Source organism: Aquarana catesbeiana, linkage group LG01 (genome assembly GCF_042186555.1).
Source record: "Aquarana catesbeiana isolate 2022-GZ linkage group LG01, ASM4218655v1, whole genome shotgun sequence".
In the NCBI taxonomy this organism is placed as follows: domain Eukaryota; kingdom Metazoa; phylum Chordata; class Amphibia; order Anura; family Ranidae; genus Aquarana; species Aquarana catesbeiana.
Genome location: NC_133324.1, coordinates 81,327,936 through 81,344,336, shown reverse-complemented (window position 1 = coordinate 81,344,336; position 16,401 = coordinate 81,327,936). Strand labels below are relative to the sequence as shown.

The window sequence follows — 16,401 nt, the reverse complement described above, 5'->3', positions numbered from 1 at the left end:
CCTCCTCCTCCTCTCTCCTATCAGGCACCCACGTTGAGTCAGTGACCTCATCATCCCCTCCCTCCTCATCACTGGAGCAAACCTGGCAGTATGCTGCAGCAGGGGGAGCATGACTGCCAGATTGCTGTCCTTCTTGGGCACCCCCTCTGTCCGTGCTCATGTTACTGCCTTCATCGAGCTCAGTATCGTCATCAGAGCCTTCCAAACGCTGGGCATCCTCCTGGAGCATGTACCCAACACTGTGGTCAAACAGTTCGAGGGAATCCTCATGAGGACATGGTGGAGCTAGGGAAGGAGTCACTGATGACATTGAGCTGAGGGAAGAGGCCGCTGCTTTGCCAGACAAAGCACCCTGGGCATGGGTGAGAGAGGATGAGGAGGATGAGGACGGCTTGCACTCGACCAAGTCTTCCACATGTTGCGGCTCAACACGGCCAGCTGCCGAAAAAAAGGCCAAGCGTGTCCCATGGCCACGTGCTGATGAGGATGCACCGTCTCCACGACCAGCACTAGACACAGAGCCTGCTTGCCCTCTCTTATTGGCTTGTGACTGTCTGCCTCTCCTTCTTGGCCTTCCAGACATACTAATGGCCTGTAGCTGCACTAAGCTGGGATAGAACACCTGTAATTTTCTTCAGGTAGCTTTATATACTGTAACCAGACAAGCCTGCCTGTCAGTAGGAAGATAACAGGAACGGATCTAGCTGAACACTGTGAGCAGGACGCACTGTACTAAATGTAAATAGTCTAGCTGCCTGACCGTGGTACTAATAGGATCAAATAGAACACCTGTAATTTTCTTCAGGTAGCTTTAAATACTGTAACCAGACAAGCCTGCCTGTCAGTAGGAAGATAACAGGAACGGATCTAGCTGTACACTGTGAGCAGGACGCACTGTACTAAATGTAAATAGTCTAGCTGCCTGACCGTGGTACTAATAGGATCAAATAGAACACCTGTAATTTTCTTCAGGTAGCTTTATATACTGTAACCAGACAAGCCTGCCTGTCAGTAGGAAGATAACAGGAACGGATCTAGCTGAACACTGTGAGCAGGACGCACTGCACTAAATGTAAATAGTCTAGAAGATAACAGGAACGGATCTAGCTGAACACTGTGAGCAGGACGCACTGCACTAAATGTAAATAGTCTAGAAGATAACAGGAACGGATCTAGCTGAACACTGTGAGCAGGACGCACTGCACTAAATGTAAATAGTCTAGAAGATAACAGGAACGGATCTAGCTGAACACTGTGAGCAGGACGCACTGCACTAAATGTAAATAGTCTAGAAGATAACAGGAACGGATCTAGCTGAACACTGTGAGCAGGACGCACTGCACTAAATGTAAATAGCAGGAACGGATCTAGCTGAACACTGTGAGCAGGACGCACTGCACTAAATGTAAATAGTCTAGAAGATAACAGGAACGGATCTAGCTGAACACTGTGAGCAGGACGCACTGCACTAAATGTAAATAGCAGGAACGGCTCTAGCTGAACACTGTGAGCAGGACGCACTGCACTAAATGTAAATAGCAGGAACGGATCTAGCTGAACACTGTGAGCAGGACGCACTGCACTAAATGTAAATAGCAGGAATGGATCTAGCTGTACACTGTGAGCAGGACGCACTGTACTAAATGTAAATAGTCTAGCTGCCTGACCGTGGTACTAATAGGATCAAATAGAACACCTGTAATTTTCTTCAGGTAGCTTTATATACTGTAACCAGACAAGCCTGCCTGTCAGTAGGAAGATAACAGGAACGGATCTAGCTGAACACTGTGAGCAGGACGCACTGTACTAAATGTAAATAGTCTAGCTGCCTGACCGTGGTACTAATAGGATCAAATAGAACACCTGTAATTTTCTTCAGGTAGCTTTATATACTGTAACCAGACAAGCCTGCCTGTCAGTAGGAAGATAACAGGAACGGATCTAGCTGAACACTGTGAGCAGGACGCACTGCACTAAATGTAAATAGTCTAGAAGATAACAGGAACGGATCTAGCTGAACACTGTGAGCAGGACGCACTGCACTAAATGTAAATAGTCTAGAAGATAACAGGAACGGATCTAGCTGAACACTGTGAGCAGGACGCACTGCACTAAATGTAAATAGTCTAGAAGATAACAGGAACGGATCTAGCTGAACACTGTGAGCAGGACGCACTGCACTAAATGTAAATAGCAGGAACGGCTCTAGCTGAACACTGTGAGCAGGACGCACTGCACTAAATGTAAATAGCAGGAACGGATCTAGCTGAACACTGTGAGCAGGACGCACTGCACTAAATGTAAATAGCAGGAACGGATCTAGCTGAACACTGTGAGCAGGACGCACTGCACTAAATGTAAATAGCAGGAACGGATCTAGCTGAACACTGTGAGCAGGACGCACTGCACTAAATGTAAATAACAGGAACGGATCTAGCTGAACACTGTGAGCAGGACGCACTGCACTAAATGTAAATAGCAGGAACGGATCTAGCTGAACACTGTGAGCAGGACGCACTGCACTAAATGTAAATAGCAGGAACGGATCTAGCTGAACACTGTGAGCAGGACGCACTGCACTAAATGTAAATTGCAGGAACGGATCTAGCTGAACACTGTGAGCAGGACGCACTGCACTAAATGTAAATAGTCTAGAAGATAACAGGAACGGATCTAGCTGAACACTGTGAGCAGGACGCACTGCACTAAATGTAAATAGCAGGAACGGATCTAGCTGAACACTGTGAGCAGGACGCACTGCATTAAATGTAAATAGTCTAGATAGAAGATAACAGGAACGGATCTAGCTAAACTGAATACAGTGTATATATATATATATGCAACACCTGGGATGCATATATATACACAATACACTGTAAGTGCAGCTAACTGACTGACTGTTCTGCCTAATCTATCTAACTCAAATCAAATGACACTGTCTCTCTCTCTCTCTATCTCTCAGCACACCGGAACACACACTACACAGGGCCGCCGTGCAGGCGGCCTTATATAGTGTGGGGTGTGTACTAAATCCCCTGAGCCATAATTGGCCAAAGCCACCCTGGCTTTGGCCAATTACAGCTCTCTCTACTGACGGCGCTGTGATTGGCCAAGCATGCGGGTCATAGTGCATGCTTGGCCAATCATCAGCCAGCAATGCACTGCGATGCCGCAGTGAATTATGGGCCGTGACGCGCCACACGAATTTAGCGCGAACGGCCCATATCGTTCGCAATTCGGCGAACGGGCGAACAGCCGATGTTCGAGTCGAACATGGGTTCAACTCGAACACGAAGCTCATCCCTACTGGAGGGAGTCTATTCCACATTTTCACAACTCATATGCCCCATACACACGGTCGGATTTTCCGACGGAAAATGTGTGATAGAACCTTGTTGTCGGAAATTCCGACCGTGTGTAGGCTCCATCACACATTTTCCACCGGATTTTCCGACACACAAAGTTTGAGAGCAGGATTTAAAATTTTCCGACAACAAAATCCGTTGTCGGAAATTCCGATCGTGTGTACACAAATCCGACGGACAAAGTGCCACGCATGCTCAGAATAAATAAAGAGATGAAAGCTATTGGCCACTGCCCCGTTTATAATCTCGACGTACGTGTTTTACGTCACCGCGTTTAGAACGATCGGATTTTCCGACAACTTTGTATGACCGTGTGTATGCAAGACAAGTTTGAGCCAACATCCGTCAGAAAAAAACCTAGAATTTTGTTGTCGGAATGTCCGAACAAAGTCCGACCCCGTGTACGGGGCATTACTGTGAAGAAACCTTTCCATATTTGGAGATGCCTTGTCCTCTGTGATGACCTTGTGAATAACTCAACACCAAGTTCACTATATGGATCACTTATGTATTTGTATATGTTGATCATATCCCCCCTTAATCTCCTCTTCTCAAGAGGGAATACATTCAGTTGCTCTAATCTTTCCTCATAGCTGAGCTCCTCCATGCCTCTTATCAGTTTAGTTGCCCTTCTCTGCACTTTTTCCAGTTCACTGATCTATCCTTTTTGAGAACTGGTGCCCAAAGCTGAACTGCATATTCCAGATGAGGTCTTACTAATGATTTGTACAGGGGAAAAATGATGTCTCTTTATCTGCAGCCCATACCTCTTTTAATGCAAGAAAGGATTTTGCTTGCGTTGGAAACTGCAGCTTGGCATTGCATGCTATTATTAAGTTTATGATCTACCAGACAACCCAGATCCTTCTCCACCATTGATTTCCCCAGTTGCACTCCCCCTAGTATGTATGATGCATGCATATTCTTAGCCCCCAATTGCATAACTTTACATTTATCAACATTAAACCTCATTTGCCACTTAGTTGCCCAAGCATCGGCTTGTAAATTGGAGACATCATTTGCAAAGCCAGAAATGTTACTTTTAATTCCTTGCCCCTTTATCATTTATAACGATATTAAAAAGTAAGGGTCCCAGCACTGAACCTTGGGGTACACCACTGATAACCTTACACTATACAGCATAAGAATCATTAACCACTACTCTCTGAATTTGGTCTTTTAGCCAGTTTTCTATCCATTTACAAATTCATCTTTCCAAGCCTGTAGACTATACCCTACACATTAGACAGGTGTGGGGAACGGTGTCAAACGCTTTTGCAAAATCCAAGTATACCAGGTCCACCCCTCTGTCTAAGGTTTTACTTACCACCTCATAAAAAGAAATCAGGTTTGTTTGACAACTTCTGTCTTTCATGAATCCATGCTGTCTGTTGCTTAAAATATTTTTTTCCAGCAAGAACTCGTCTATGTGGTCTTTTATTAAACTCTCCAGTATCTTTCCGACTATAGAAGTTAATCTAACAGGTCTATAGTTACTTGGTAAAGACTTTGATCCCTTTTTAAATATGGGCACCACATTGGCCCTACACCAATCCAGTGGTACCATTCCAGTCATTAACGAGTCCCTAAATATTAGAAACAATGGCCTTGAAATGACAGAGGTCAATTCTTTTAGGATCCGTGGGTGGATGCCATCTGGTCCAGGTGCTTTAACCACCTTAATTCTGTCTACATATCTCTGGACCATATCACTTTTGAGCCATTGTGGATCATTTGGGGCTGTGTCACTACCACCCTCATTATGGACATGAGCTCCCCCATGCTCCTTTGTATACGCTGAAGAAAGTATTTAATAAATTTGTCCCCAGTCACCCACTCTAGATTATTTTGTAAAAGGCCTACATGCTCAGACCTGACCTTTTTACTATTAATATATTTAAATTTTTTGGGGGTTAGTCCTACTATCTTTTGCAATCTGCCGTTAATTTTGAATTTTTGCATCCTTGATTTCCTTTTTACATATTCTGTTATATTCTTTGTAACATTTAAATGTTGAAAACGTTCCTTCATTTATATTATATTTTTTAAAAGCACTTTTTTATCATTTATAGCCATTTTAACTTTGGCCGTGAGCCACAAAGGTTTTATTTTTAGCCTTTTAAACTTATTGCCAATGGGAATATACCTTGCAGTGAATTTATATACAGTCACTTTGAAGAATTCCCATTTCTGTGTCCATCAATGCCAATATTCCCTCCCAGTCTAAGTCCTGGAGAGCAGCCCTCATCCTTGAAAAATTTGCTCTCTTAAAGTTAAGTGTTTTTATCTTACCTCTATGCATTTGTTGCTAAAGCTAACATTAAATGAAACCATGTTATGGTCACTGTTACCCAGGTGTTCTTTTATATGAATATTGGTAATAAGCTCTGCATTATTTGAGATTACCAGGTCCAACAGAGTGTAATTCCTAGTCGGGGGGCCTCAATAAACTGGACCAAAAAAGTCTTTATAAATTTTTGCCCTTTAACTGTTCCAGCAGTGTCATTACTCCAGTCATTTTCTAGGTAGTTAAAATCCCCCATTATTATCACTGTCCCAGCCCTTGCAGCTCTTTCCATTTGTGCAAGTAGCTGAGTCTCCACCTCCTCACTAACACTGGGAGGTCTATAGCAAACTCCAATGATAACCTTTGTAGTACGCACACCCATGTACAGTTCCACCCATAATGCTTCAGACTCATCACACTCTCCATCAACTAGGTCCTCTTTCACACTCCCTTTGAGATCACTTCTCACATAGAGACAAACACCACCACCCCAGTGTTTTACCCTGCCTTTCCATAAGAGAGCAAAGCCAGGAATATTAATAGCCCAGTCATGAGAAGAATGAAGCCAAGATTCAGCAATACCAATTAGATCATAGCTCCCCTCGTGCACCAGAGCTTCCAATGCACCTATTTTGCTTGGCAGACTTCTGGCATTGGTTAACAAACACTTTAATTCATTGTCACATTTTGCAATTGTATGTTGCATATTTTTTATTGTAGTACAAATAGTACCATTTCCAATGGTTGATTGTAACAGAGGAACGACTAAAACATTGCTTTTGCGTGAACGGACCCTTCAGGTCAGAACCAAATCAGTTGCTGAGAACAGTAAAACCTTCAATCTAATAAACAAAACTAAGCAGTACTAAGTCCACACTTGGAGATACCCATGCCCTGGCCACCTGCAGTGGGGATATAAACTTACTCATCTATGAAAATCAAGCTTTGTTTTCTTCTTTTATAAATACATGTACAAATACATGTGAAGGGAAAATAAATAGAGGATTTGAAAACGGTACATGGTGGTGGCTAAACCTCTCTTTACAATGAGTTCTCTTTCTGCAGGTAGCCTTTATGGCCTCAATGGCAACTCACTTCAGCAATATCAATAGCGGGATCATTTTCAGCAGTGTTGAAACTAATATTGGAAACTTTTTTGATGTCATGACTGGAAGATTTACAGCTCCTATAACAGGTATGTTATTAAAGAAGAACTTTGTACTTAAAGCTGAACATCAGGTAAGCAACTAAAGTATTTCTTTAGGCAAAATTAATATTATTTTTTTTTAACCATTTTGAATTTTTGGGAAATTTTCGATATTAGAGTTGTCCCCATATCAAGAGGCAAAGGCATCTTACACCACACCCGATCCACAGACATTCTCCACTTTTGGAGATTTCTTCAAACTTCCTGTTGTGTCCATGGAACAGGAAGTGAAGGAAAAACCACAATACTTACCAAATTCATTGGTGTTAAATACCTTCCTGGATTTCAGCTTTAACGTAAACTTGTCCTGAGAAAAATATAGGGTTTCCATTCTGAACTTGAGAATGCTAGTTGCATATCTGTTAAGTTGATTTACTGGATTTGATATGTTCTGAGTCAATGAACTGGACTAAATATGAGTATCAGAGATGAAGAGTGTCAGAGAGTTTACCTGTATACTAATTCAAGGTCAGTGACACAAGGTCACATGCTGTATGTGTGCATTAGAAGATTCCTCCTATTTTCTCGCTCAGCTGTAAGATTTTACATTTCCCATGACTTTTTGTCCAGTGATAATGGTCACCACGACAAATAGAGAGGGGAATCTCCAAAAAAATGGACTTAAAGTGGTATTAATATCCAAACTCAAAAATGTAATATATTGCAGCTTACCAATTATTAGATGTGGTGGCTGTATCATTTTTCTTTTCCCACCTCTGTTTTCACCTGGTGATCTGGCCAGCAACATCCACCCTATATTAGAGTGCCCCCAATTCTGGATGAATGAGCACAGGGGGCACTTTTGGACGGCAGCATTGTCAGATTGGGGCGGAGGGGAGTGTTAGATGTACTGGCAGACTTAAATACACTAACAAATTGAAGCTAAACTCCAGTTAATACTTTATACCCAGCTACAGCACACAAGGATAAAGGTTTTACATAAATAATAATAAATAATACATAAATAAAAACTGATTGCTGTAAGCACCCTTGTCAGTGGTAAATGGTTAGTCTCATCCCTGTACTGTAATGGTTAGTCCCATCCACTGAGCTGAACTGCAAGAGAATTTATCCTTTCAAAAAACAACAATGCAGCCATCACATCTAAGAATTTGTAAGCAATTGGTATGGTTCAGGAGGGGGGGCGCTCTCTCATCCCCCCGTTTTCCTGCAGCCTGCCAAGTTGCGTGTTCAGATATGGATTTTGGGGGGACTACCACGCCATTTTTTGAACAATTTTGGCGCGGGGTTCTCCTTAATATCCATACCAGACCTAGTAATGGACTGGGGGGGGACTCACACTGTTTTTTTCAATGATTTTTATCTATATTGCCGGGATCTGACAATACATTACAGCCGCAAGCAGTTTTAAATGACATTTTTTCCTTAAGAGCCCTTTCACACTGAGGCCTTCGGCGACAAAGCGCCGCTATTTTTAGCGTCATTTACCGTCATTTTTATGGGGGGGGGGTTTGGCCACTAGTGGGGTGGTTTTCACCCCCACTAGCGGCTGAAAAAGGGTTAAAACGATCTGCAAAGCGCTGCTGCAGCTTTCTGCCCCACAGCCAAAACAGGAAGTGAAAGAAAATCCCTCCAAACTGAGGGAATCCCTGGGTGTCACCAGAACTAGTGTCCCCATTGGAAGATTTCTCCTCTATTACTATTCTGGGGACAATCTAAAATTTGGGATTTTCTTTTACTTTCGCTTTTAATGATAACAGTGAACAGGACAAATAGAGGGGGTGAATCTCCCTAATGGGGGCACAGATAGCAATAACAACTGGCAGGTGTTCTAATCCCTCTCCACTTTATCCAAAACGAAAAATAAAGTTTTGCCTTTAGTTACATGATAAAATTATGGTTGCAGAAGTTCTGCATTGATCTTGTTATTTTTTTTTATTTTTTTACTTGCTTATGTTTATTTAGCACCCATCTACCCTATATGGCAAAATGGTTGTAGACACCTGATCACCACACCTATATGAGCTTGTTGAACACCCTAATCAAAAACCTATTCAAAAACCAAAAAGCCATTAATATGAATCCCCCCCCCTCCTTTTTCTTTACGGCTCCCTTAAAAGCCTCCACCCTTATGCAAAGGTTTTCTACAGGATTTTAGATTGTATCCGTGACAATTGGTTCTCGGTCAGTCAAAGGAGCTTTTCTGTGGTCAGGCACTTATGTTGGATAAGAAGTTGTGGCTCACAATTAGCATTCAAATTCATCCCAAAGGTGTTCAGTTGAGTTGGGCTTCTTCACATCAAACTCTTAATGAAGCTTTCTGTTCATGCTGTAACAGAAAAAGGGCTTCCCCAGACTGTTGTCACAAGGCTGGAAGGGCACAATTTTCTAAAATATCTTTGTACCTTTGAATTTTAACCAAGACTATTGTGGCCTGGATAGCTTATCATGCAGACAGATGATATTAGCCAAGTAGTCCTGCAAGGCCCAGTAACATGATTATAATATGGCAATGCTTTTTTTTTTTTTTTGACAGGAGTGTACTTCTTTACTTTCAGCATGCTGAAGCATGAAGAGGTGGAAGATGTATATGTCTACCTAATGCATAATGGAAATACTATAGTCAGCATGTACAGGTGAGTTTTCTAAACCTTGCATTACTGCCATAAGTCCTGATTCCTACTCTTGACAGAAAAAAGAAGGCTTATGATCAGGCACTGGGCTGGGGGCCTATGTTGAGCTGTTGGCCCTGAGTGGCAATATTTCTCCTTTCAGATATTGATCAAAGCGGGACTCACAGTCAGCAACACATACCGGGCATTATATAGCTATCTGCTCCCTGTTCAGACCTGTGTTTTCTGCATCTGACAGTCTTCCAGCAGAAACTTGCACAAAAACCCTGAGTTATCATGTGACTGGATTCTGACAAAAGAAGCTTATGATGGAACTTGTGAAGCCCTTGTCACAATGAACCATGTCCTTCAGGAACATAAAACTTTCACCATGCCCACCAGTCAATAAAGCACCATGGCACACTTTGTGTGGTACAATTTGTAGCCTGTAGAAATCTGATTCTACCATGAATGGCCTAGTTTGTTGTGTTTAATCCCAAGCCAAATATTCTCACTCCACCCCTGCTTGTCGTTTCACCCCAGTTAGTATATACTGTGTCTAATTATAGCAAGTGATATTCAGACCTTGTCATTACCATGCCTATTGGATGTGTCTAGAATCAAACAAAAACCCAGATCTTGTGTGTACGGAGCCATTGGGATCAACAAGCCTCTGATTTAAAATCACAGAGCGAGGTTATGGAAGGATGCCCAAGACCACTTAAAGAAGGGGATATGGAAAAGTATGAAAGTTCTCATTATCTCTCACATTCTTGGAGAGACATCCAAATGTCTCTGGCCAACCCAGTAGCAGCTGAGCATTATTTTCCTGGTCATCACAGAATCCCTATAGACCCTTATCACCCCTCAGCACCCCTGCTTCTCTTATCCTAATGCCGCTAATCTGGTTCCTGACAGATGTCAGTTACTTTTATTAATGCCTGAAGCCAAGCAATAGATTCCCAATACCACATGTAGTGTTCTGGGTAATACAAATCAATCTCTCTGACCTTCTGCCATTTTTCTGTTATCAGAATTGGAGATTATCATGTATTAAAGCGCAGTTCAGTAATACATAGCACATGTTACAATTTTGAAAGCAGAGGTTCATTACAATAAAATGGTGGCATTTTGAAATTGAATTTTTTTATATTGTGTGTTATTTATGCAACTGTTTATCAAATGCATATTTTCTGGAAAAGTACACTTAAGTGCAAACAAAATTTAATATGACTTTTTTTGTTAAAGTATAAAGTATAAAAGATGAGGTGATTGTCTCTGGAGTAAGAAGATACCAAACATGTCCAGCCCTAAAATTGCATGCTCTCTCTTTCTGTCCCCTCTCTCTCCCTGCTCTCTCTCTGTCCCCTCTCTCTCCGCCCCCTCTCTCCCTGCTCTCTCTCTCTGCCCCCTCTCTCCGCCCCCTCTCTCTGCTCCCTCTCTCCCTGCTCTCTCTCTCCATCTCCTTTCTCTCCCTGCTCTCTTTCTCAGCCCCCTCTCTCTCAGTCCCCCTCTCTCTCCGCTTTCTCTCTCGCTCTCCCTGCCCTCTCTCTCTCTCGCTCTCCCTGCCCTCTCTCTCTCTCGCTCTCCCTGCCCTCTCTCTCTCGCTCTCCCTGCCCTCTCTCTCTCGCTCTCCCTGCCCTCTCTCTCTCGCTCTCCCTGCTCTCTCCCTCTCTGCCCTCTTTCTCCATTTAACACTGGCAGAGGTGCATACAATTAGAAAATAAAAAGCCTAAAAAAAATGCAGCCACCAGATCTAACTGTTGGTAAGCTGTAAATTGTATTCCTCTCCATTTACAGTGGATTGTGTGAGACGGCCAGTGGGTGGACCCTGGGGAATGTTGGTGGTCAGGCCCGGGGGGCCCGGTCCTAAAGCTATGTAAGGGGCCCCAAAATTTCTGATGGCTGCCCTGCCTGTAGGCACTGTAAATATCTCCTAAACGTGCACCGTTTAGGAGATAATTACTTGTGAAGCCAACGGTGATGTCACCAGTGCATGCGTTCTGAAGGAACGGCATACCTGTGCCACTCCTTCAGAGCCCTGTGCTGTAAACCCGTGCATGCTCATTGCAGCTCAACTATTCAAATTACCATAGCCTGCAAACCTGGAAGGAAGAACAGGTGAAGATGGAAGCCCTGTCAGCGGTGAGATCTTTGTTTTAAGGTAAGTTTCACACAATGTGCTAGTATGCGATGCATACTAACACATTATAGAATTGCCTTGCAGGTGAACATTTTTTTTTTAAGCTTACTACAGCTGTAACTGTGAATTATAGCCCTAGAATTATGACTCTCACTTCGATGTTTGAGGTGATACCTCACATATATGCAATTTATGTTCACATAGACTTGCACATTTGCATTTGGGTGTGTACAGGGAAAATGCTTATGCTTTTATTTTTATAAATGTTTTAAAATATTAATTGAATTTTGTTTCAAGCCTTTCTATGGAGACATCAGGGGTCCATTAGGCACTGATGAACACTAATGAGGAGGTACTGATGAGGCTGCACTGATATGCACCACTGATAGGTGGCACTGATGACCACTGATAGGTGACACTGATGGGCACTGATAGGTGGCACTGATAGGTAGAACTGATGAGCATTGATAGGCCACACTGATGGGCACTGATAGGCGGCACTGATGAGGAGGCACTGGTTGGCAGCACTGATGGGCACTGATGAGGAGGCACTGATGAGGCTGCACTGAAATGCTGCACTGATATGCAGCACTAATAGGTGTAACTGAAGGGCACTGATAGGTGGCACTGATGGGCACTGATAGACAGCACTGAAGGGCACTGATAGGTGGCACTGATGAGGAGACACTGATGGGCACTGATTGGCAGCACTGATGGACAGCACTGATGAGGAGGCATTGATGGGCACTGATTGGCAGCACTGATGGGCACTGATCAGGAGGCATTGATGGGCACTGATCATCAGGACCCCGATTTGTGATCAGCTGTGTCCAAAGGATGGGGGTGTGGTTCTGGGAGGACGTCAATAGACGCCCTTCAAAAACTGGATGACCGCACTATAGCCATCATTCGGCTATAGCACGGTTGGCAAGTGGTTAAACATGTAGTCCTCGAATGCTAACCTCCTCCAAAAAACAAAAACAAAAAACTCTTGTTGTGGCTGTCTCTGAAATGTAGAAAAATAGAAAAGTAACGGGAGAAAAAAAGACAGAGTGGTCCGTTGAGTCTGCCCCTTTTTTTGTATTTTTTTTTTCACTAACTTTTTGTCTGTTATAAAGAAGTCTAGTATACTGTAGATCTAAGTTTGTCCCAAGCATGTTTGAAGACATGACTGACTTCAATGCTTTCTGAGTCACAGACATAGAATAAATATGAATATAAATAACTTAATAAAATAGTCACTGAGGCTACACCTGTAAATAGTGGCTGGGGAAGAAGTCAAGTATATTGACACTTCATCAGCCAAACAATGATAACCGTCACCTCAAATAGATAGAACTATGAGGTGTGTTCCTCTGAATTAAATGGCAGCATATAGAAAAAGGGGAAAGGATTCCCAAAGAATTCATCAATGGGAAACAGCCGGTAGTAATCCAATTTAGTTAAATGTTTTATAATCAATTCCACATAGACACTAGCAACAGTAAAAAAATATAACCTCCACCACATAAATTGGAATAAAATCTTAGGAACAAAGAACACGGAGGAGAGATGGGTTTGCTTTAAGAGCATATTAAATAAGGGCATTAGCCAATGATTCCCATTGGGTAATAAATTGTAAAGAGCGAACAGAAGTCCTGGGCGGCTTAACTCCAATGTAAAAATGCATATAAAGGCAAAGGAGAAGGCCTTCAAAAAATACAAGGTTGAGGGATCATTATCACCATTCAGATTTTATAAAGAATGCAACAAGAAATATAAGGGTGCAAAAAGGATGGCTAAGATAGAACATGAAAGACACATAGCGGAGGAGAGCAAAAAAAAAATCCCAAGAAATTCTTTAAGTATGCAAACAGTAAAAAAGGGAGGACAGACCATATTGGCCCCATAAAGAATGAGGAAGGACAACTGGTTACAAAGGATGGGGAGATGGCAAAGGTATTGAATGTATTCTTCTCCTCAGTCTTCACGAGGGAATCAATGGGCTTCAGTAACCAAAACTGCAGTGTTTATCCTCATGACACATCACAGGAAGCACCTCCATGGTTAACAGAAGACAGAATTAAAATTAGACTTAGGAAACTTAACATTAATTAATTACCGGAACCAGATGGCTTGCATCCAAGGATACTTAGAGAACTCAGTCAAGTAATTGCCAGACCATTGTTCCTAATTTTTACTGACAGTCTACTGACTGGAATGATACCAGCTGATTGGAGAAAAGCCAATGTAGCACCAATATTTAAAAAGGGCCCGAAATACTTCCCTGGGAATTACAGACCAGTTAGCATAACATCAATAGTATGTAAACTCTTGGAGGGGATGATAAGGGACTATATACAAGATTTTAGTAATGAGAACGGTATCATTAGCAGTAATCAGCATGGATTCATGAAGAATTGTTCTTGCCAAACCAATTAACCTTCTATGAGGAGGTGAGTTGCCATCTAGATAAAGGAAGGCCCGTAGACATGGTGTATCTGGATTTTGCAAAAGCATTTGACACAGTTCCCCATAAACGTTTACTGTACAAAATAAGGTCCATTGGCATGGACCATAGGGTGAGTACATGGATTGAAAACTGGCTACAAGGGCGATTTCAGAGGGTGGTGATAAGTGGGGAGTACTCGGAATGGTCAGGGGTGGGTAGTGGGGTCCCCCAGGGTTCTGTGCTTGGACCAATCCTGTTTAATTTGTTCATAAACGACCTGCAGGATGGGGTAAATAGTTCAATCTCTGTATTTGCAGACGATACTAAGCTAAGCAGGGCAATAACTTCTCCGCAGGATGTGGAAACCTTGCAAAAAGATCTGAACGAATTAATGGGGTGGGCAACTACATGGCAAATGAGGTTCAATGTAGAAAAATTTAAAATAATGCATTTGGGTGGCAAAAATATGAAGGCAATCTATACACTGGGGCGAGAACCTCTGGGGGGAATCTAGGATGGAAAAGGACCTGGGGCTCCTAGTAGATGATAGGCTCAGCAATGGCATGCAATGCCAAGCTGCTGCTAACAAAGCAAACAGAATATTGGCATGCATTAAAAGGGGATCAACTCCAGAGATAAAACGATAATTCTCCCGCTCTACAAGACTCTGGTCCGGCCACACCTAAGTATGCTGTTCAGTTCTGGGCACCAGTCCTCAGGAAGGATGTACTGGAAATGGAGCGAGTACAAAGAAGGGCAACAAAGCTAATAAAGGGTCTGGAGGATATTAGTTATGAGGAAAGGTTGCGAACACTGAACTTATTCTCTCTGAAGAACAGACGCTTGAGAGGGGATATGATTTCAATATACAAATACCATACTGGTGATCACATAATAGGGATAAAACTTTTTCGCGGAAGGGAGTTTAACAAGACTCGTGGCCACTCATGAAAAAGAAAAGAGGTTTAACCTTAAACTACGTAGAGGGTTCTTTACTGTAAGAGCGGCAAGGTGGTGGAATTCCCTTCCACAGGCGGTGGTCTCAGCGGGGGGCATCAATAGTTTGAAGAAACTTTTAGATAAGCACCTGAACGACAGCAACATACAGGGATATACAATGTAATATTGACATATAATCACACACATAGGTTGGACTTGATGGACTTGTGTCTTTTTTCGACCTCACCTACTATGTAACTATGCAACATTCGGTTAAAATTAGACAATGTTGTCAGAGGAAACAGGTAGCCACCACAGACATTCACTCAACACATACACCATGGACCACTAATTCCACATAATTGTATACTGAATCTATGGTTGAATTGATCTCAGAACCAGCAGAGCTATGCGTTCCTCAGAGATTCTGTGTGATACTCCACAGGGGAGAATAGCAACTCCGCAGATAACTTCAGTGATGTATTAGGTAACGGTCCGTATGGAAGACATTCCCCGGAGTAGGAACGAAGAGACCCAAGTGAATTCTCAAGGTGTTGAGGGGATATCCGGAGATAATGGACAGCAGCCAAAGAGCAGGTGAAGCAGCCTGTTATTAGCAGAGGACAGTCTAACCCGCGTAGTAGATACCGCTGGGGCTAAGGGAACATCTACTGAGTGTCTGTAGGGGATGTGAGTGTATATGGGTATATGTAAAGTCAGTACCCGACTGGGTATAATGGATGTAGATACAGCTCACCACTCTCCTGGTAGTTCGTTCCAGGTCATCCTGCTATCCGGCCGCCCAATCATCCAGTCACTGTGGAAATAAATTGGTTCTCATGAGATGGAGAGAGAAGTTCTGTTCACTGCTCCATATGTGTTGATGGCATCTAGCGCCGTAACTGCTGACATCCAGGTATTGCTTCTACACTCCAACGTACATCTGGGGGTGTCTGGTGGGGAGTGTCTATAGCAACCAGTCTGTACCCTTTACAGGGCGTGATGGTGTCATGCTAACACGTTTCACTCGCTGCGCGCGTTTCCTCAGATCATGAAGTAGAAGTGTGATAAATATCCTTATATAGTCAGTTGGAGACACCGCTAATTAGCATCTCCACAGGATTTTAAGCACACTTCTATTTCTGGTTACCCAGACAACCACACACAGACAACAGTAAGGTAACCCAGTAAAGTAGTGCAGCAGGGATCCGTGCATATAAAAGAAATAGAAAAGAATAAAAGTCTTCTCTATCACTAATATATATAAATATCACTCAGCAGATTATCTAACCAATATAGCAATATAGGAAATAAAATAACATAAGAATTAATATACTGAATATTATTAATAATTAAGAGTAGTCAAAGAAAAGAAAGGAACGAAAGAGAGAGAAGTGTAAAGGCACCCTTACTAGGGTAGTTTAGCTGTACAAGGGGGACTATATATTTATATATC

At 42.6% G+C, this 16,401-nt stretch overlaps 1 protein-coding gene across 4 annotated transcripts in view; it reads left to right on the top strand.

Moving 5' to 3' along the window:
* The window catches only part of C1QTNF3 (C1q and TNF related 3), a 146,036-nt gene that overhangs the window by 100,658 nt on the left and 28,977 nt on the right, over positions 1 to 16,401 (top strand). For 3 of the 4 annotated variants that reach the window (XM_073629547.1, XM_073632044.1, XM_073631191.1), the window contains exons 4-5: positions 6,718 to 6,847; positions 9,357 to 9,456. In XM_073629547.1, coding sequence (XP_073485648.1) covers positions 6,718 to 6,847; positions 9,357 to 9,456 — 230 coding nt within the window. The remainder of the gene's footprint in view (positions 1 to 6,717; positions 6,848 to 9,356; positions 9,457 to 16,401) is intronic. The other variant, XM_073630378.1, reaches the window with a different exon arrangement.